Below are 16,702 nucleotides of genomic sequence, written 5' to 3' on the forward strand. Positions count from 1 at the left end.
TTTTGTGTGTAGAGCTGTACGCCCAGGTAGAGTTTACCTAAGAAGGTTTTATGATGCTATGTCAGGAATTCGGGCACAACATCATCATATCCGTATTACAGAAGAATTGTCAGACGACTTAAGAACGTGGTTAAAATTTTTGGTCAATTTTAATGGGACACTTTACTTCCCAGAAAGTTATTGGTCAAGTAACCATTCTCTAGAATTATATACAGATAGCGCAGGGTCATGTAAGTTGGGATGCGGGGCGTATTTTGCTGGAAAATGGGTGTACTTTGCCTGGCCAAGATATTGGCATTTTAAAAATATTATGAGGGATATAACATGTCTCGAATTAATACCGATTTTGCTGGCAATTACATTATGGGGACCTGCATTATGCAACAAGAAAGTACTCTTTCGAACTGACAATAAAGCATTAGTTCAAATTATTAATTCTCAAACTTCTAAATCTAAGCGCATAATGTTTTTCCTAAGACCACTTATCATGAAATGCATGGAATTTAATTTCTCGTTTCGAGCGAAGTTTATTCAAGGCACAGTAAATAAAATTGCTGATTCTATTTCTCGTAAACAGTGGGGCCGTTTCCGTGGGCTAGCACCAAAGGCACAGAGATTCCCAGATCGAATTTCAAAAGAATTTCTTCAGCTGATATACGACAGGAAGTTAGCAATCTGCTGACCGCATCCATATCAAAGAACACGCAGGAAACGTACACTACGGCACTAATTAAGTTTGACAATTTTAGATTAAAACAAAACATTGAGCCTTCCTGGCCGCCAAAGTTGTCAGACATAGTAGAATTTATAGCAGCGTCATCTTTTGAGGGATTGGCGTATTCCACAATACGCACATATGTCTCAGCAATAAGTTTCAAGTGCAAGTTAAACAATTCTGATGACCCCACCCACAATTTCATTATATCTAAAATGTTAGAGGGAAAAAAGAGAATAAGCGCAAAGCCTGACTCACGTTTACCTATAACCTCAGAAATTCTTTCAACAATTATCAATGGACTTCATTTGTCTTGTAGAGATTCCTATGAAACGTTATTATTTACTTCAGCTTACACTTTGGCATTTTTTGGTTGTTTTCGTGTTGGGGAAATTGTCTCATCAAATAAACAGACTAAAGGCATTGTAGGTATTAAAGATGTTAAGATCCAAAAAGATGTCTCACTTAAAATAAGGTTGAAATATTGTAAAACGGACCAATGTGGGAAAGGGACAGAAGTTGTACTTTCCGCCATAGGGGGGCCCTTATGCCCAGTAGAAAATTTACATCGATATTTACTGATACGCCCTTCCTCCGCAAGGGGGCCATTGTTTTGTCATTTTGATGCTTCTCCGCTTACAAGACATCAATTTACAGCTGTACTTAAGAAAACGCTTAAGCTTTGTAACATAGAGTCAAAGCATTACAAAACACACTCATTTAGGATAGGGGGAGCAACCGCATTGGCAATTGTAGGATATTCAGAAGACGTAATAAAAACATCCGGCAGGTGGAAGTCTGCAGCCTATAAGTCATATATAAGAATACCACGTACACAAATTCCTTCAATAGTATAGAATTATCTTAATTTTATTTTGTGTTTTATCTTTTATACAACACTAGCTTCTCGTGTATGGTGTGTGGGTTCTTCAATCATCAGATGGGCTTTTATGTCATCAGTATTAAGATCGGGTGGACAAAACCTTGGATTAGAAAGGTTAGGTATTCAGATATGGTGGCAGGGATATTCAGGCCTTAGTTTAGGTACTTTAAAACAAAAACTAAGTCATATTTCACGTTTTGAAGGTATACCTGATTGTCTTATTCTTCACTGTGGGGGCAACGACCTCGGAAGCAAACCACTTTATGAACTCAGAAATTTAGTTTATTCCATTGTTGAATTTATTTTGAAAAAGTTCAAGGGAACAAAACTTATCTGGTCACAAATTTTACCAAGAAACAACTGGAAATTTTCAAAAGATATTCATGCTATGGAAAGAGCTCGTATTCGGCTTAACAGTTTTGCAGCTAATTTAGTTTTGAGAAATGGGGGGATGTATATAAAATATAATGACATTAAGAAAAATCACAAGGAACTATTTAGGGAAGATGGGGTACACTTGTCAGATTTGGGTAACAGTTTATTTTTAAACACGTTACAGGGAGCTTTGGAAAAGTTTAGTCAGGGAGGGGGGCCTGTTTACCCGGATAATTAGATAGGAGGTGGGCACAGGCTAATATAGGGTGCCACTTCCCCACTTAGGTGGCGGTGGACATCAAATAGTTGAGGTTTGATGTCCATGTGGCGGATTGCGTGGCACCTTTATTATTATCAAGAAAGGAAAATGAACATTTGCAAAAAACTCTATGACATTTATCAAACTTTGACCGCCGTTTCCCGGGGTCAAGGTAACTTAGAGTAATTTACGTGAAATTGTTAATCAGCGTCCGCCGTTTCCCGGGGTTATGCTGATTAAGGTTGCTTAGTTGTTGAATAATGTTGATGTTGACTGAACAGTTGAAGTTCAGATATGTGTTGAACAGTTGAAATACAAACGTGTTGAAGTTTGTAATTTGTATTGAACAGTTGAATTTGAACATTGAGTTGATGTTGTGATGTTGATATGTTGTGGCTTGCCCAAGTTGAAATGGCAGCCAAATTTAAATTTATAATACAATGCCGTGCCCACTTATACGCCACAGTAAGGGTATATATTATAAATTCAATAAATATACAATGATTTGTGTTGTTGTCTTTTCTTCGATAATGACAACATCTATTAATTTAAAAAATAGATGAGTTTATTGAAGAAAGACAACAGTGATGGTTTTACAAGCAAAGGGTGATAACTTGTACAACTAGCTTACTTAACGTCAGTCTTCGAGTGGGCGGGGAAAGGTAGTGTCATATAACGCGTTCTCAAACTAAATTTCCCTCTTTCTGATAACACACAGCCCTCGGGAAAGTTGATTTCATCACAAAGGAATTAAAAAGAGAAGTAATTTAGACAAAAATCCCTCCACACCCACCCTATACAAAAGAGATGATAGACTGTAGATAAGGAATTAGATGCATTGTGTTCTTTCTCTTGCTGCTGCTTCTTTGGCTCTTTGTTTCAGATGAAGTACTTGAAAGTCTGTTTTCACTATGAAGAAATCGGCACGGAACTAAAGAGACGAAAAGGATCGATTCCACTTGGACGTTTCATTATTCGTCATGGGTATTCCAGCGACTTCTATTTCTGATGATGGAATTTATTCGCACGGGATATGCGGATTGCGTGGCACCTTTATTATTATCAAGAAAGGAAAATGAACATTTGCAAAAAACTCTATGACATTTATCAAACTTTGACCGCCGTTTCCCGGGGTCAAGGTAACTTAGAGTAATTTACGTGAAATTGTTAATCAGCGTCCGCCGTTTCCCGGGGTTATGCTGATTAAGGTTGCTTAGTTGTTGAATAATGTTGATGTTGACTGAACAGTTGAAGTTCAGATATGTGTTGAACAGTTGAAATACAAACGTGTTGAAGTTTGTAATTTGTATTGAACAGTTGAATTTGAACATTGAGTTGATGTTGTGATGTTGATATGTTGTGGCTTGCCCAAGTTGAAATGGCAGCCAAATTTAAATTTATAATACAATGCCGTGCCCACTTATACGCCACAGTAAGGGTATATATTATAAATTCAATAAATATACAATGATTTGTGTTGTTGTCTTTTCTTCGATAATTAGAATTTAACTGATATTATTTTATTTTTCACCCACTAGTGAGAAAGATTAAACATTAAAGCATTGCTATGCTTATCAAATTAAAGATATGTTATTATTTCACTGACAATACAATAGGATAAAAGATGAAGATATAATAGAAGGTAATAAAGCCCAAAAGTCCCAAAGAAACAACATAAATTTGGAGTAGAACAATTATCCATGAATGCATCAGAGGTAGGTTCAGATGTAAGCAACACTTTTTATTCACAACACATTTTTTCAGTAATATCAGTAATATTACTAATAAAAATGATTAAATTTTTGGTACTGACATCCTAATTACATTTTTAAACAAGGAATATTTTGCTCATCATATTAGTCATGTTATGGCGTCAGTGTCTTGAAATGCTATGAGTCCTTTACTATGGTAAAATTAGTTTAAAAGAATTCTGATTTTCCCCGAAATAAAATCAAAGGTTTCTTAACATACCCACCACTTTGATGTGACTTCCAATTCGTCTAGAAATATTAATGATATTCGAGATATTATTGGTTGAGAAACTGAAGTTCAATTGTGTATGTAATTCTTACCTCTTTAGTATTAATGGTGAAGAAGACATCCACTTCAGAATTCTCGACAAGTTTCCCATCATCTCCAAATTTCCCTTCTAAGCCACAGCCAACTACATCACCAGTCTCAAATTTCAAAGTCTCTGAAGACTTTTGGACATCCATATGAAACACTCTACAAAGATTTTTATTTTCTACCTCTCAAAAAGATGTTCTTCGTGATTCATGGGATAATTAGGTCATGATAAATACATCCATATCTTTTTGTCATCTCTCTCTTTCTTTTCTTCTCTCTCTCTCTCTCTCTCTCTCTCTCTCTCTCTCTCTCTCTCTCTCTCTCTCTCTCATTTTCTCTCTCTTTCATACACACAAAACTTTGATTTGTAATATTAAACACCCTATTGTGTGTCATCTTTACAGGTGAAACAATGATCTATATCCTACGAATAATTCTCTTAAGCTTTTTCAGAAAAGCAGTTTTTGTATTTTTGGAGGGTTTTTTGTTTTTGTCTTGTTTTGTTTTGTTTTTTATTTTGTTTTTTTTTTTTGGGGGGGGGGGGATTGTTTGGTTGGTTGAATTGATATTAAGGAAAACGAATCAAATATAGTTATAAACATATCTTCAATACATTATCATTTTATAAATTTAGTAAATATTTCTTAAATAAATATATCCTAGTTTAAAAAAAATCACAAAAAATTACGTATAAAAAATAAAGCTTACTTTCCGGTTCCAGCTGAGTTACTTGTGCAGAACATAATTTCATATCTAGATTTCCCTATGGTATCTGAGGTGTCAGGCATATTGTGTGTAAGGCCAAGGCCAATTTCACCGTCGTTTCCACTGGCGATGACCTCCATTTCAAAGTAGGTCAGCTTGGGGTTGATGGCAGTTCTAGAGACCATATAGGGACAACTTCCATCGTGTCTGTTAAAGGATGTTAGTAAATTTATTTGAAATCATATATATGATCTATTTCGTCTACCGGATTATTATGGTCGGCTCAATTGCGGGTCTGACAGGTCAACAAGGGATGCTTACTTTTCCTAGGCACCTGATCCCACCTCTGGAATTTCCAAGAGTCTGTATTTCATGCTTTCTTCACAGATTTGTTTTTTTTAAAGATTTTTTAGAGATCGATCACTGTTCGTTATCTTAAACCTTTTCATCCAGCTCATCTCCATAATGTATTAATTGTCTTTTAAGAAGGTTTATTGCGCCTACAGTTCGCATTTGGGAGTCCTTTGTAATCTTGATCATGTAATAATATTTATAACCAATCTTGCTTCATAAAATAATAATTTCCTTGTGCATCTCTGCTTGAGAGTTTACAAGAGATATCTAGAATACAAACACTTTTAAGATATGTTTTGTCCTTGTGATTTATTGATTTTTTTTTTACTATATTACAAACTAATAAAATATATTTATAATTTCTAATTTACAACGTTTCGGCATGAGCAGCATGAATGAAGAGACACAATTAGTCGAAATGCGCATTAAAATTGGTTCCGAAGGTGATTAACATAGATGTATTTTTTTTTTAAATTAAATTCCTTTACTTTTTGTTTCGTGCTTTATAATTTAAAGGTTTTAAAAACATAGTTTTAAAATTATAATTGCCGCTTAACATTTTTTTCCAGAGAAAAAAAGGTTCGAATCCAGTTTATTAAATAGAAATCTATGAATGATCAATGTAATTTTTAGCAAAAAATCTTCATTCAAATACTGATGGGGTTCGTTTTTTTCATCGTTTAAGCATGTGTATGCACGGGTTATCATAGGAAAACATGTTTTTTCTACAGAAAAGGAATGAACTACCATCTACATGTACGATAGTTGCTTTTTGCTGAGAATTCATTGTTATGTCCTTATAAAGTATTGTGCATTTTAAGAGGGCTGGGTGGTTGTGGTCATTTTCAGATTATATTGATCTCCTTTAGAAGAAGAGCTCTATATAAAGATATACAAAAATGATCAAATTTTAAAACTAAAATGTATGAAATTTTTGTTTGCCAAATGATAGTTGACAGCTTAACGCAGCTCTGTTAAGGCTGCATAAAGGGGGCGGGGCCTAATTTATTCGGGAAAAGCTTACTGTGACATCACACAAATATAGCAATTCCTCATAATAACAGAAAATGAAATAATTTGCGAATCTAAGCTACATAAGAGTAATGAACTACATCAAAACTTACCACTGCATTCATTTTTGTCGCTAGCTAAATCCCACACAGCAAGATATAAACAAGTCACTGATCGCAATGAACCTGTTGACATGACGTCATCATGGTAAAGTTTGGCGCATTTTATGTGCAGTGAGACGCGGATCAAGTAATTTTTTCACAGTGAAAAATGCATTTTATTATTAAACAGAATATTATTTGAAAATCTTAGGTAGACTATTAAGACAGATCTGAAACGTTTGTTTAGTGCCATTATTTAAAAAATATCGAGAGAATGTATTGAATTAATTCTACCGTGTTTTTGTCTACAGGGTGTGCATCTTTCACGCCGAGGTGCCTCGTTAAATCGCCTTTTCGCAAGGGCATACACTTAATAGATCTTGACTATTTTTTGAATACACATAATGGACATATTCCTTAACTTGAAAAGTGCTGCTGCTTTCCTGAAATCGATAGCATAACTTAAGAAATACATAAAATACTTGGTAAAGGTCACACATATTTCAACATTAGCAAGATAACTTGAAATTTAAACTAATAAAATGCGAATTCTATTTAAAGCAGCAGCACTTTCCATAAACTACAAGTTATGTAGAAACAATCTATTACTTTAATTTTTAATTTTAACTAGGGTATGCCCTTGCGATATTGAAATTTGTTTGTGACCTACATACAGTACACATTCTATGCATTTATCACGTGACTATCAAATAACGTGACCAAACCAAATTCAGTACAGAGCGGGGTATACAATGTTATTTCAAAGAATGTTAAAGTCATAAGATAATATAGTACCTTTACAAAATTAAAATTCAGTTTAAAAAGGTATGTATTTATGCACGTTTATATTCTGTTGATTTCTTCGAAGTACGCCTTAACAGTGCTGCGAAGATATCATATCTAAAAAATTAAGTTATATCTGATGGTTAATTTATTGACCACCCAGCCTCCTTAAACTCCAAAAACTTACGCTGAAAAGTATCATTGTAATATTTGGTTGATATGAAGATAAGTTAATAGTTTGTATTGACATTCTTATTTTTGTTCTGATTCCTGAACGTTAAATATCCATGAAAAGATGTTAAGTTCAGTATTGTTTTTTAATTATAAAAAGTTACAGGTTTGTAATTTAAAATGATGAAATAAATTAAAAGTTATTTGACATATTATTTGGAATTAAAATTTACGTCACATAATCACTATGAGGTTAATGCATAAAAGGCAACAAATTTTATATTGATTTACAACTTGAGATTTGTACTTGAGCCTATTTCCAAAACAATGATTGTAAAAAAAAAATATAACTATCATGTGATTAAAAATAATTTCAATACAGAATGTAGTTTAATATGGAAGAAAAATATGAGTATTTTAGAAACTAAAAGATCAAAATTTTTGTTACAACTTCGATGAAAAAGGAAAGTATTTAACTGACAGAAATAACAGCGCAAAAGAGGCAATATCAGACTGAACATACTTAATGCTAATAAACTATAGAAGTACCTCCAGACAACACAAAGTTTACAATTAATTTATACTAAGTATTGAAATAATGATCGAATTAACCAGAACAATAATTTATTTTGACCATTTGCTTCGGAACATAATATTAATGAGCATAGACATGGTCTTACTTATTCAGAAGAACTCCATCATCATAAATCTGCAATCCTCTTTGTATTGCTGGAGTGATTTTGTTGAACTCTTTCACCTACGATACAATAAAAAAATAGAGTTACAATAGATCCTTGTTTAACTATACTACAATATACATACAATAAACATATATATTTTTATCAAAAAGATAGAAAAAGATGTAGTCTATATCTGTATATTCAAATCAAGGATGGCCTCATTAAGTTAAATCCAGACCATATTAACGCTAATAGATGGAGATATTCAATAATTTTTTTTAATTTTAAAATAAGTTTTTAATACGCAGACCATTTTAAAACATGTTACATAATATCAAACAACAAAATTGCTGCAACAAATCTTTAATCAAACAATCAATGCTAAGCTAAACTATCACAATAAAATTGCAGAAATAATTCAAAAATATATTGATTTAACTCCATGCATGCATTGTAGGAAAAAACCTTATGTTGAAAAAATTTTCGGGTAAACATTCATAAATCTTTTATTTTCGAAATTATTTGGATACTGAGAAGTGCCAAAATACCGGAAACTCATACTTTGAATATTGACAACTTGGAAATAAACAAAACCAATTCATAGAGTGAAGGGCTTTGAACACGTGTTGATTGAAAACTTGATCATTTAAGATATACACATTCAAATCTCGAAGTATTTCGATTGGGACATCTTTTTTCTAAATATGAGGATAATTTTTAATTAAATTCTTAGATTATTTCAAAAGAGAAAGTATGTAACAAATTATTGGGAAAATAAACTTGCCCATCAAAGCAACATTAGACTGCCTCAAATTATAAATCAACATACATTTAAAAGAAGAAGCTACTTCACTTACTGGAGGCCTATAATGCGGCTGGTAGTTCAGTAGTTGAACTCTTCGTTCATTGGTACTGTGGGATGAAAGAAACACATAAACACGCTCTTCTGGAAGTCCGCCTTTAAAGCTAAAGGTGTAGTCTGTCTGACAAAGCTAGAAAAATAAATAGTTAAGTCTCGTTATCTCAAACTTGAAGGAACCGATTAAAAATTTCAGGAAATTTGAGAATCAAAACATCTATGTAAAAAATACCAAAGTTTAATGTAAATTCTCTATTTCCCTTAACAAATTATCAATATTTTAAAACATTTATTGGCACCCAATGATACAATGGATTAAAAATCAAAATGGAAATCTTTGGTAACAAAACACACTGATATGTTAATTTCAACATTTTTAGTAGCCTTATTATGTTTTAGCATCTCTTGGTCGGCAGGGGATGCTCACTCTTCTCTGGCACCTGATCCCACCTATGATGTTTTATAGTCCGTATTCGCTATGCTCCTGATTTGTATTTTGAGCTTAAATACTATTCGCTTGGATAATGTTCGTTATCTCTATATAATTCATTGTAAACTTCCATTCAAGTAGTTTTTAATAAATACTCCCATTGCAGAGAAGACTGGACAGTACTCAATGTAAGAAAATAAGCAGGTAGTTTTGGAGGACCACTTTCCTTCCTTACATGGCAATTGATTACTTACAAGCTTTCCATTTCTCAATATTTTGACAGGGAACTCTTTGGTATCATGAAATGTGATTGGTTGCCGCTCTATCTCCCATTGAAACTTGATCTCATCCCCCACTGCTAATTTTGTTGGGGAAGGTACCAGATTCACAGAATCTCCTTGAGTTTTACACCTCACTCTGAAAAAGAATATGCATGTATTATCATCTACATGTAAATATTGATGCTTTACATTGACAACTTTGATTTACGGAACAGTCATTTTAAGAATCAACTACTTGGTAAATGTATCATTTATGTTTTGAAAAACTTTTTTGTCTTTAAGCCCCATACAGTGAGAGAATTTAAATTAAAATAAAGAATGTTTGCTTAATTTTTTGTATACATTTTTTTCATTTTAAAAGCATCAACACTCACTCTCCATTGTGTCCATGTAGGACAAGATAACATGTGTATGAGTTTTGCAGGTATCCCTCAACTACGAGACCAACTTTTATCTTAAAATCCCCTGGATCCTCCACTACTTTTACAGTAAAAGAGGTGTTTGGAGTGTCCTTCGTTCCAACAGGTTGTTCGGACAGGAAGTGTGCGTCAGATGTTTTGTTGGCATGTTTGTTCATACTAAAAATAATTCATTACAGTAAAACTCAGTTATAATGAGGTTTACTGGGACTTCCGAGTGTACTTTACTATTGATAAAGATCCTTTATGTCTGTTTTCAACTTAATCAAAAGATAATCATAATGGGATTTAAAAAAAATTCCAAATAACAGAAAGAGCTAGGTTCACTTTATGCATAAAATGGCCCTGTCCTTATATCAATTAATTGACTATCACCCTCTGTTCCATTTCACATATCAAAATAAAGTAGAGACTTAGTGCTTTCATTTCTTATAAGAAATCTTTTTTTGAGAATCCAGGTATTGGAAAACAGGCTTTGAGAAAATGCAATGTTCTTGAATTTTGCAGAAAAAAATGCGTATTTGACTACCATCAGCAAAGAATTAAAATATGAGCACAGCCCACGATCCAAAAATTAAAACATGTTTTGTGATCTTCAGAAACAGACCTTTCATTACTCAATTGAATATTTTGGATCAGAGGTTGTGCTCTATATGAAATATTGAAAAAATACCTCATCTTTTGGTCATTTTTAAGGGAATTTAGAGGAAATTGGGAAAATGACGCATTTTATGACGTCATAATGCAATGACTAGAGAGAAAATTACGTCATGTCCAATAGATACACGGTCACCAAGGGTCCAAGTTATAAATACTGCATTTTCAACCAAAACTGAGCAGTTTCGATTTTTCAGAAATTCTCAGGGCCAAAAAAGGCCTTAAGTGGCTCTTGCTCTTTCCTTATAACTTAGTCCTCTATAAACGAGTTTTACTGTACATTTTTTCCTTCACATGAGGATTATATTACAAAAAGATTTTAGCTGAATCGAATTTATTCAGTAAAATTCTCCAATTTGACATATGTGTAGCCTTTAAGCTATGAATTCCAACCTTTATTTATTCACACTTTACTACCACATTCCTTACATTATGCAATACATGTACGACACAATGTTTTTTTTTTCTGCGATGCACATTATTTTTCATTGTGTATGTTAGATTAGACATATTTCGCAACAGTATATCTCAAAAACGATCAACGTTAGAACTGACAATGAAACAATTAGTTATAAATACCTTATAATCCCAGTATTATTGATCACACAGAAATCAGTATAACAGGGGCGGATCCATCTTTGCTCCTTTTTATAGGTGTTCATTAACTCCTGTTTTAAAAGTATATGTTTTTCTGTCAAACCGACTTTTAGTAAGACATTGAACTCAACAATACCAATCATCGATAAATAAGATTCTTGGAGTCTTTCCTGATTTCATTTGACTTTCATAGTGTCACAAATCACTAGAGAATGCTTTTTAATTGATACCATATATCTGCATTTCATAAAATTGGTTTAAAAAATAAATATGATTTTATATAACAGAGTGAACTGCAGGAAAACTTGTTGCTTATATCTTTTATAACCACTCATGATTTCAATCTTAAAAACAGTTTATTATTCCACTATTATAACTGTATCATAAAAGGGTGAGATATTGTGATGTAAAAGTGTTTCACTCACTTTCATATACATGTAATACAACTAATTTTACTAGCATGTCTAAAATTGACTTATGTTTTTTATGGATTTATAACGTATTTCCATGTGTGAAATGTTTAAATAAAGGTATATAGAACTAGACTCTAGAAAAATTTAGATACGAACTGCTGGTGGAGATAGGTGTGGCAATTTGAACTGACAAGTAAAGTGGCTATTTATGGCAAGACATGGATAATAGAACCTGTTGAAAACTAAATCCTCTGGATTTCCTTCATACTTGACCTGCAATAAAGACAATTACTAGTGTTTATTCTATCTTGTGTCAAAGATTCGACTTCAACTTAAAAACTGAAAAAGTGTATCATCTTTTGAAGGAAAAATTCCTATTCTATGAAAAACAAAGTTTAATAATAAGTCACTCAGAATCTTTGCATAAAATAATGACTTTTTATTACAATTCAGTTTTCATTGTTTCCTCCACTTGCTCCGGTTCTAAAAGATACATAACTAACATTTCAACAGTGTTTAGTCATTACTTCAAACTCTTTTCTGTAGAATTTAATGCAGTTTTCAACTTTGAACCAATAAGGGTAAAAGTGTGGAATCATCTTAAGACAATATTTCAAGTGTATTTCACTATTCATATACCTTAGCCCTGTAAAGTGGAGCAGAAAATTAAAATTGAAAGAGTGAATGTATTTTTTTTACCTGTACAATATCCCCCATCCACCCCTGTAACTGAATTGTGCTGTTTATAATTAACATACCTCAGTCCCATTGTGAGTGACAAAGAGCTTGCAGGAGGAGCCAGCATTATATTCTGATTCCCATTCTCCACGAATTCCAAAACCAAAGGTGTCCCCTTTCTTCACATTCTTAAGTGAAAACCTTTAAACAAATTTAAATATATATCTGTTTAATGGTAAAGGGACATTTAAATAAACGCACTGAAGACCTCAAATAATGGAATGACCTGACTTCCCTTGGCATAGACTAGCCCAAGGGTATATAAAGCGAAGCTTTGGGGAAGTCAGGCATTCAGAAGTTAGCTGAAGAAGCCGACAGCTGAATCAGAAGCGGCAAAAGAGTAATTAAATAAAGAAGTAGTAAGGGTAAGAATAGAAGCCATAGAATAGAAGCACCAGTGGTAAGTAATCCTAGGGAATTGATGTTAAGTTCTGGGTGTAGGAAATCTGAAGAAGATTGATACACCCAGTTCTTTCCTATCAATAGGAACCTTGGAGGAGAAACACAGTGCAAGAAGCATACCCAGTCCCCGTCTCTAGATAAGAGGAACAATTTTTAATACTGTGTGATTTACCCTCAGACAGAGCAGTCTTATCAATCATTGTAATTATAAACTCAGACAGAGTAAGAGGAAAACTTAGTATATATATATCCCTTGTAAGAACCCAATCATACACGTTACATTTTGGTGGCAGCCGGTCAAGGGATAGAGTACAAGGCGTTTTCTGATTAAATTTTAATTGTTGTCTGATTTACTTTGTATTAAAATTTTTAACATTTGTGATAGTATTGACACCAGTTACAGTGAATAAGTGATACCGGGTGCTTCAGAATTAGTATATTGACACCAGGTGCTGTGAACTCAGTACAGTGTTACACAGTATTGTGAAATCAAGTGGCGATACCTGGTGCTATTGACACCTGGTGCTGGGAACTCGGTGCAGTGTTACCAAGTGCTGTAAAGCCAAGTAGTGATACCAGGTGTTGTGTACCAAGTGTAGTGGTACCAAGTATATTGTAATTGGGTGTAGGGTATTAAATTTATCAATACTGGGCATTTTTAGAATTAGAATATTTAGAATTAGTATAGTTCTTGTGATAATTGAACGAGTATGGACAATATAGAAGCTGAGCTGTACGCTGATCTCAGTGCAATTGATGCTAGAAGAGAAAAACTGAGAGAAACATTAGATAGGCTGAAGTCAACGCCCCAGACTACAAGGTCAAATGTAGTTCCAGACTCCGGGGTAGATGTTAGAGACAAACTATTAGAAAATAGTTTATATGAATTGATATCAAAATCGTCCAGTAACCGTGGCACGGAGGGTGCAACTAATATGAGGGACACCTTTGATCATGTTGATTACCCTCAATCAGGTTACGCGCTGTATGGAGAGGATGAGCATAGGGGCATGAGAGGAGACAGTAAAGCCAGTAAATATGACTTACTGAGGAAAAGTTCCATCAGACAGCCTGTGTTTTCCGAGGCACGATCCACACCTGGTTTTCCTTGGTGTACTTCAGGTGCTACAACGACGACAACTAGTGTAACCTGGACAAAAGGGCTAGGTACCGGAACTGGCTCTCATATTGGGTACCATCAAAATCCAAATGTGAGTATGCAGGGCACACAAAGTAATGATGGAGGAGGTTCATATGGTAAAACTGTAATGAAACCAGCGACGTACGACGGAACCGGGTCTTGGATAGACTATAAAGCTCACTTCGAGGCGTGCAGTGATATAAACATGTGGAATGCACACCAGAAAAGTTTATATCTTGCAGCGTCATTGAGAGGACAAGCACAGACTGTCCTTGGTAATATGAAGGGAGGTACGGCTTGCACATATATGGATTTATGTGATGCATTAGAAGATAGATTTGCACCAGCCAATCAAACAGAGCTGTATCGGGCAATGCTGAGAGATAAACGACAGAAGGTGTCCGAGACATTACCGGAGCTCGGTGAAAGTATAAGACGCTTGGCTCACCTAGCTTACCCGACAGCACCTAGAGAAGTAACCGAGATGATTGCTAAGGATCAATTTGTTGATGCGTTGACAGATTTTGATATGCGCTTACGCATTCAACAATCACGCCCTAAATCTTTAAATGATGCTATACGTTTGGCGGTTGAAATTGAGGCTTTCTGTAGAGCCGAACGCCAACGTCGGCATGATGTCGGTTTCGCAAGAGGAGCAACTAGAGATCAGGAAAATAACAGAGAGTCTCATAAAGACTCAAGTGTGAGAGATGAAATGAAGCAGCTACGTAATGAACTGCAGGAATCATTAAGAAATTTAGAAAGGAAAATTGCAGACATGGCTGTATCGAAAGAGACCCCGAGACCACCCAGTTCTAATCAGTTATTGAAACCAGATGCTTTTCCATACAAATGTCACAACTGTGGAAAGCGTGGTCATAGAATTAAAGACTGTTGGGTAAAGAATAAGCAAATTAGTGAGAGGGTACAGAAATCAGAGTCAAACGATGAATCAAAAAGTTGCTCAGAGACTCAAACCCGGAACAAAAGCAGTAAAGTTGTATCTAGTACAACTGCGGTCAAGCAAGGACAATTCAATAAAGAATCTGGCTTATTCCTCAAAGCTTTTGTGAATCATGTGCCATGCAATCTGTTGGTTGATACCGGGGCAACCTTGACAATTCTAGCAGATAGACTATACAATAAAATAGAGAACACAGGAGATTGTAGACTAGAACCTGTAAATCAAAGTATACTAGGTGCAGATGGAACACCCCTGAATGTCCGAGGAAGAGGGGATTTTTCACTTCGACTTGGTGATAGTAAATTTGGATGCCATGCTGTTGTAGCAAATATTAAAGCTGATGGTATTCTGGGTCTAGATTTCCTGAAGTCTTGGAAATGTCTTTTAGATGTATCTGAGAGGAAAATGTACGTTCATGGGGTGGAACATGAATTGCAGTTACAAGGACATATTGGATGTTTCCGTGCTAGTAAATCAGAGACAATATCTAGACTTAATGGAAGGGAAGTCATATGCTCAGGTCAGTTATCACATCTAAAGATAGTAACAAAGAGGCCAAAGTTGTTAAATCAGGGAAAAGCCAAAGCAAGTGTTCATATTATTCCTCATGAAAATTTGGCTTGTAGTGTGTCTGAGAATAACAAAAGAAAGTTTAAATGTGAGCAGTGTGTTCTAATATTCAGCAAGAAGACCGTTCTTACAAGACACATGAATAGAGTACATTACTGGAAAGAGCCAGAAGAAACCGTAGAGTTAGTGCCAGTGGAAAAATCTCCAAGGAAGTCCCCTGAAAGTGCAGATGATGATTGGCAGGAGAATCCAGTAGAGCTTAATTTTGAGGAGACAGAATTAGAGGTTGGAAGAACGCATAGAAAGAGGACAGCTCCTTGTTTACCAGGAGTGAAAAGGCGAACTGTAGAAACAGTTACCCAGGGTTTGTTTGAGGTTGAAACAGACGATGAACAAATGAGCAACACGACAGTTACTAAAGAGGTGTCCTCAGATATTCAGCACTGTTCTTGCTGTAAAGTGAACTGTGTAACAACTGACGTCGGAACGCAGACAGAGCTAAAGTTGGATACAGCCAGGACCAAGAGTCATCAGAAAACAATACGTGTTCTGAAGAAGTATCAGAAGGATGGTGAATCAGTAGAAAGACTAGAAGAAGACATCTGGTTTGACTGAGCAATCTAAATGATATGTATATTGTGATTCTATGCAGTTACTGCCTGGTAACCTAATTTTGGTGCATGTGTTAAAAAGGGCTTTTTGTAATAACAGTTTCTTATAACGTGTTTCTTGAATACAAGATAGTTTCAGGATATGTAAAAAAAAAAAAAAAGCAAACCTTAGTTTTGAATCAAATCACATGCGAGACGCATGATATCAGAGGCGTGGGTAATGTAATGGTAAAGGGACATTTAAATAAACGCACTGAAGACCTCAAATAATGGAATGACCTGACTTCCCTAAAGCTTAGACTAGCCCAAGGGTATATAAAGCGAAGCTTTGGGGAAGTCAGGCATTCAGAAGTTAGCTGAAGAAGCCGACAGCTGAATCAGAAGCGGCAAAAGAGTAATTAAATAAAGAAGTAGTAAGGGTAAGAATAGAAGCCATAGAATAGAAGCACCAGTGGTAAGTAATCCTAGGGAATTGATGTTAAGTTCTGGGTGTAGGAAATCTGAAGAAGATTGATA

The 16,702-nt window shown here is 34.7% G+C and overlaps 1 protein-coding gene across 1 annotated transcript in view; it reads right to left on the reverse strand.

Moving 5' to 3' along the window:
• The window catches only part of LOC133189455 (uncharacterized), a 69,594-nt gene that overhangs the window by 39,710 nt on the left and 13,182 nt on the right, over window positions 1-16,702 (reverse strand). The window contains exons 10-18 of the mRNA XM_061324825.1: window positions 12,519-12,639; window positions 11,917-12,033; window positions 11,330-11,418; window positions 10,049-10,252; window positions 9,648-9,810; window positions 8,953-9,096; window positions 8,105-8,172; window positions 5,008-5,211; window positions 4,305-4,458 (exon numbers count right to left, since the gene is read on the reverse strand). Of these exons, the coding sequence (XP_061180809.1) occupies window positions 4,305-4,458; window positions 5,008-5,211; window positions 8,105-8,172; window positions 8,953-9,096; window positions 9,648-9,810; window positions 10,049-10,252; window positions 11,330-11,418; window positions 11,917-12,033; window positions 12,519-12,639 (1,264 nt within the window). The remainder of the gene's footprint in view (window positions 1-4,304; window positions 4,459-5,007; window positions 5,212-8,104; window positions 8,173-8,952; window positions 9,097-9,647; window positions 9,811-10,048; window positions 10,253-11,329; window positions 11,419-11,916; window positions 12,034-12,518; window positions 12,640-16,702) is intronic.

Source organism: Saccostrea echinata, unplaced genomic scaffold (genome assembly GCF_033153115.1).
Source record: "Saccostrea echinata isolate AGI-Se365-2 ecotype Australia unplaced genomic scaffold, CSIRO_AGI_Sech_v1 ptg000018l, whole genome shotgun sequence".
In the NCBI taxonomy this organism is placed as follows: Eukaryota; Metazoa; Mollusca; class Bivalvia; order Ostreida; family Ostreidae; genus Saccostrea; species Saccostrea echinata.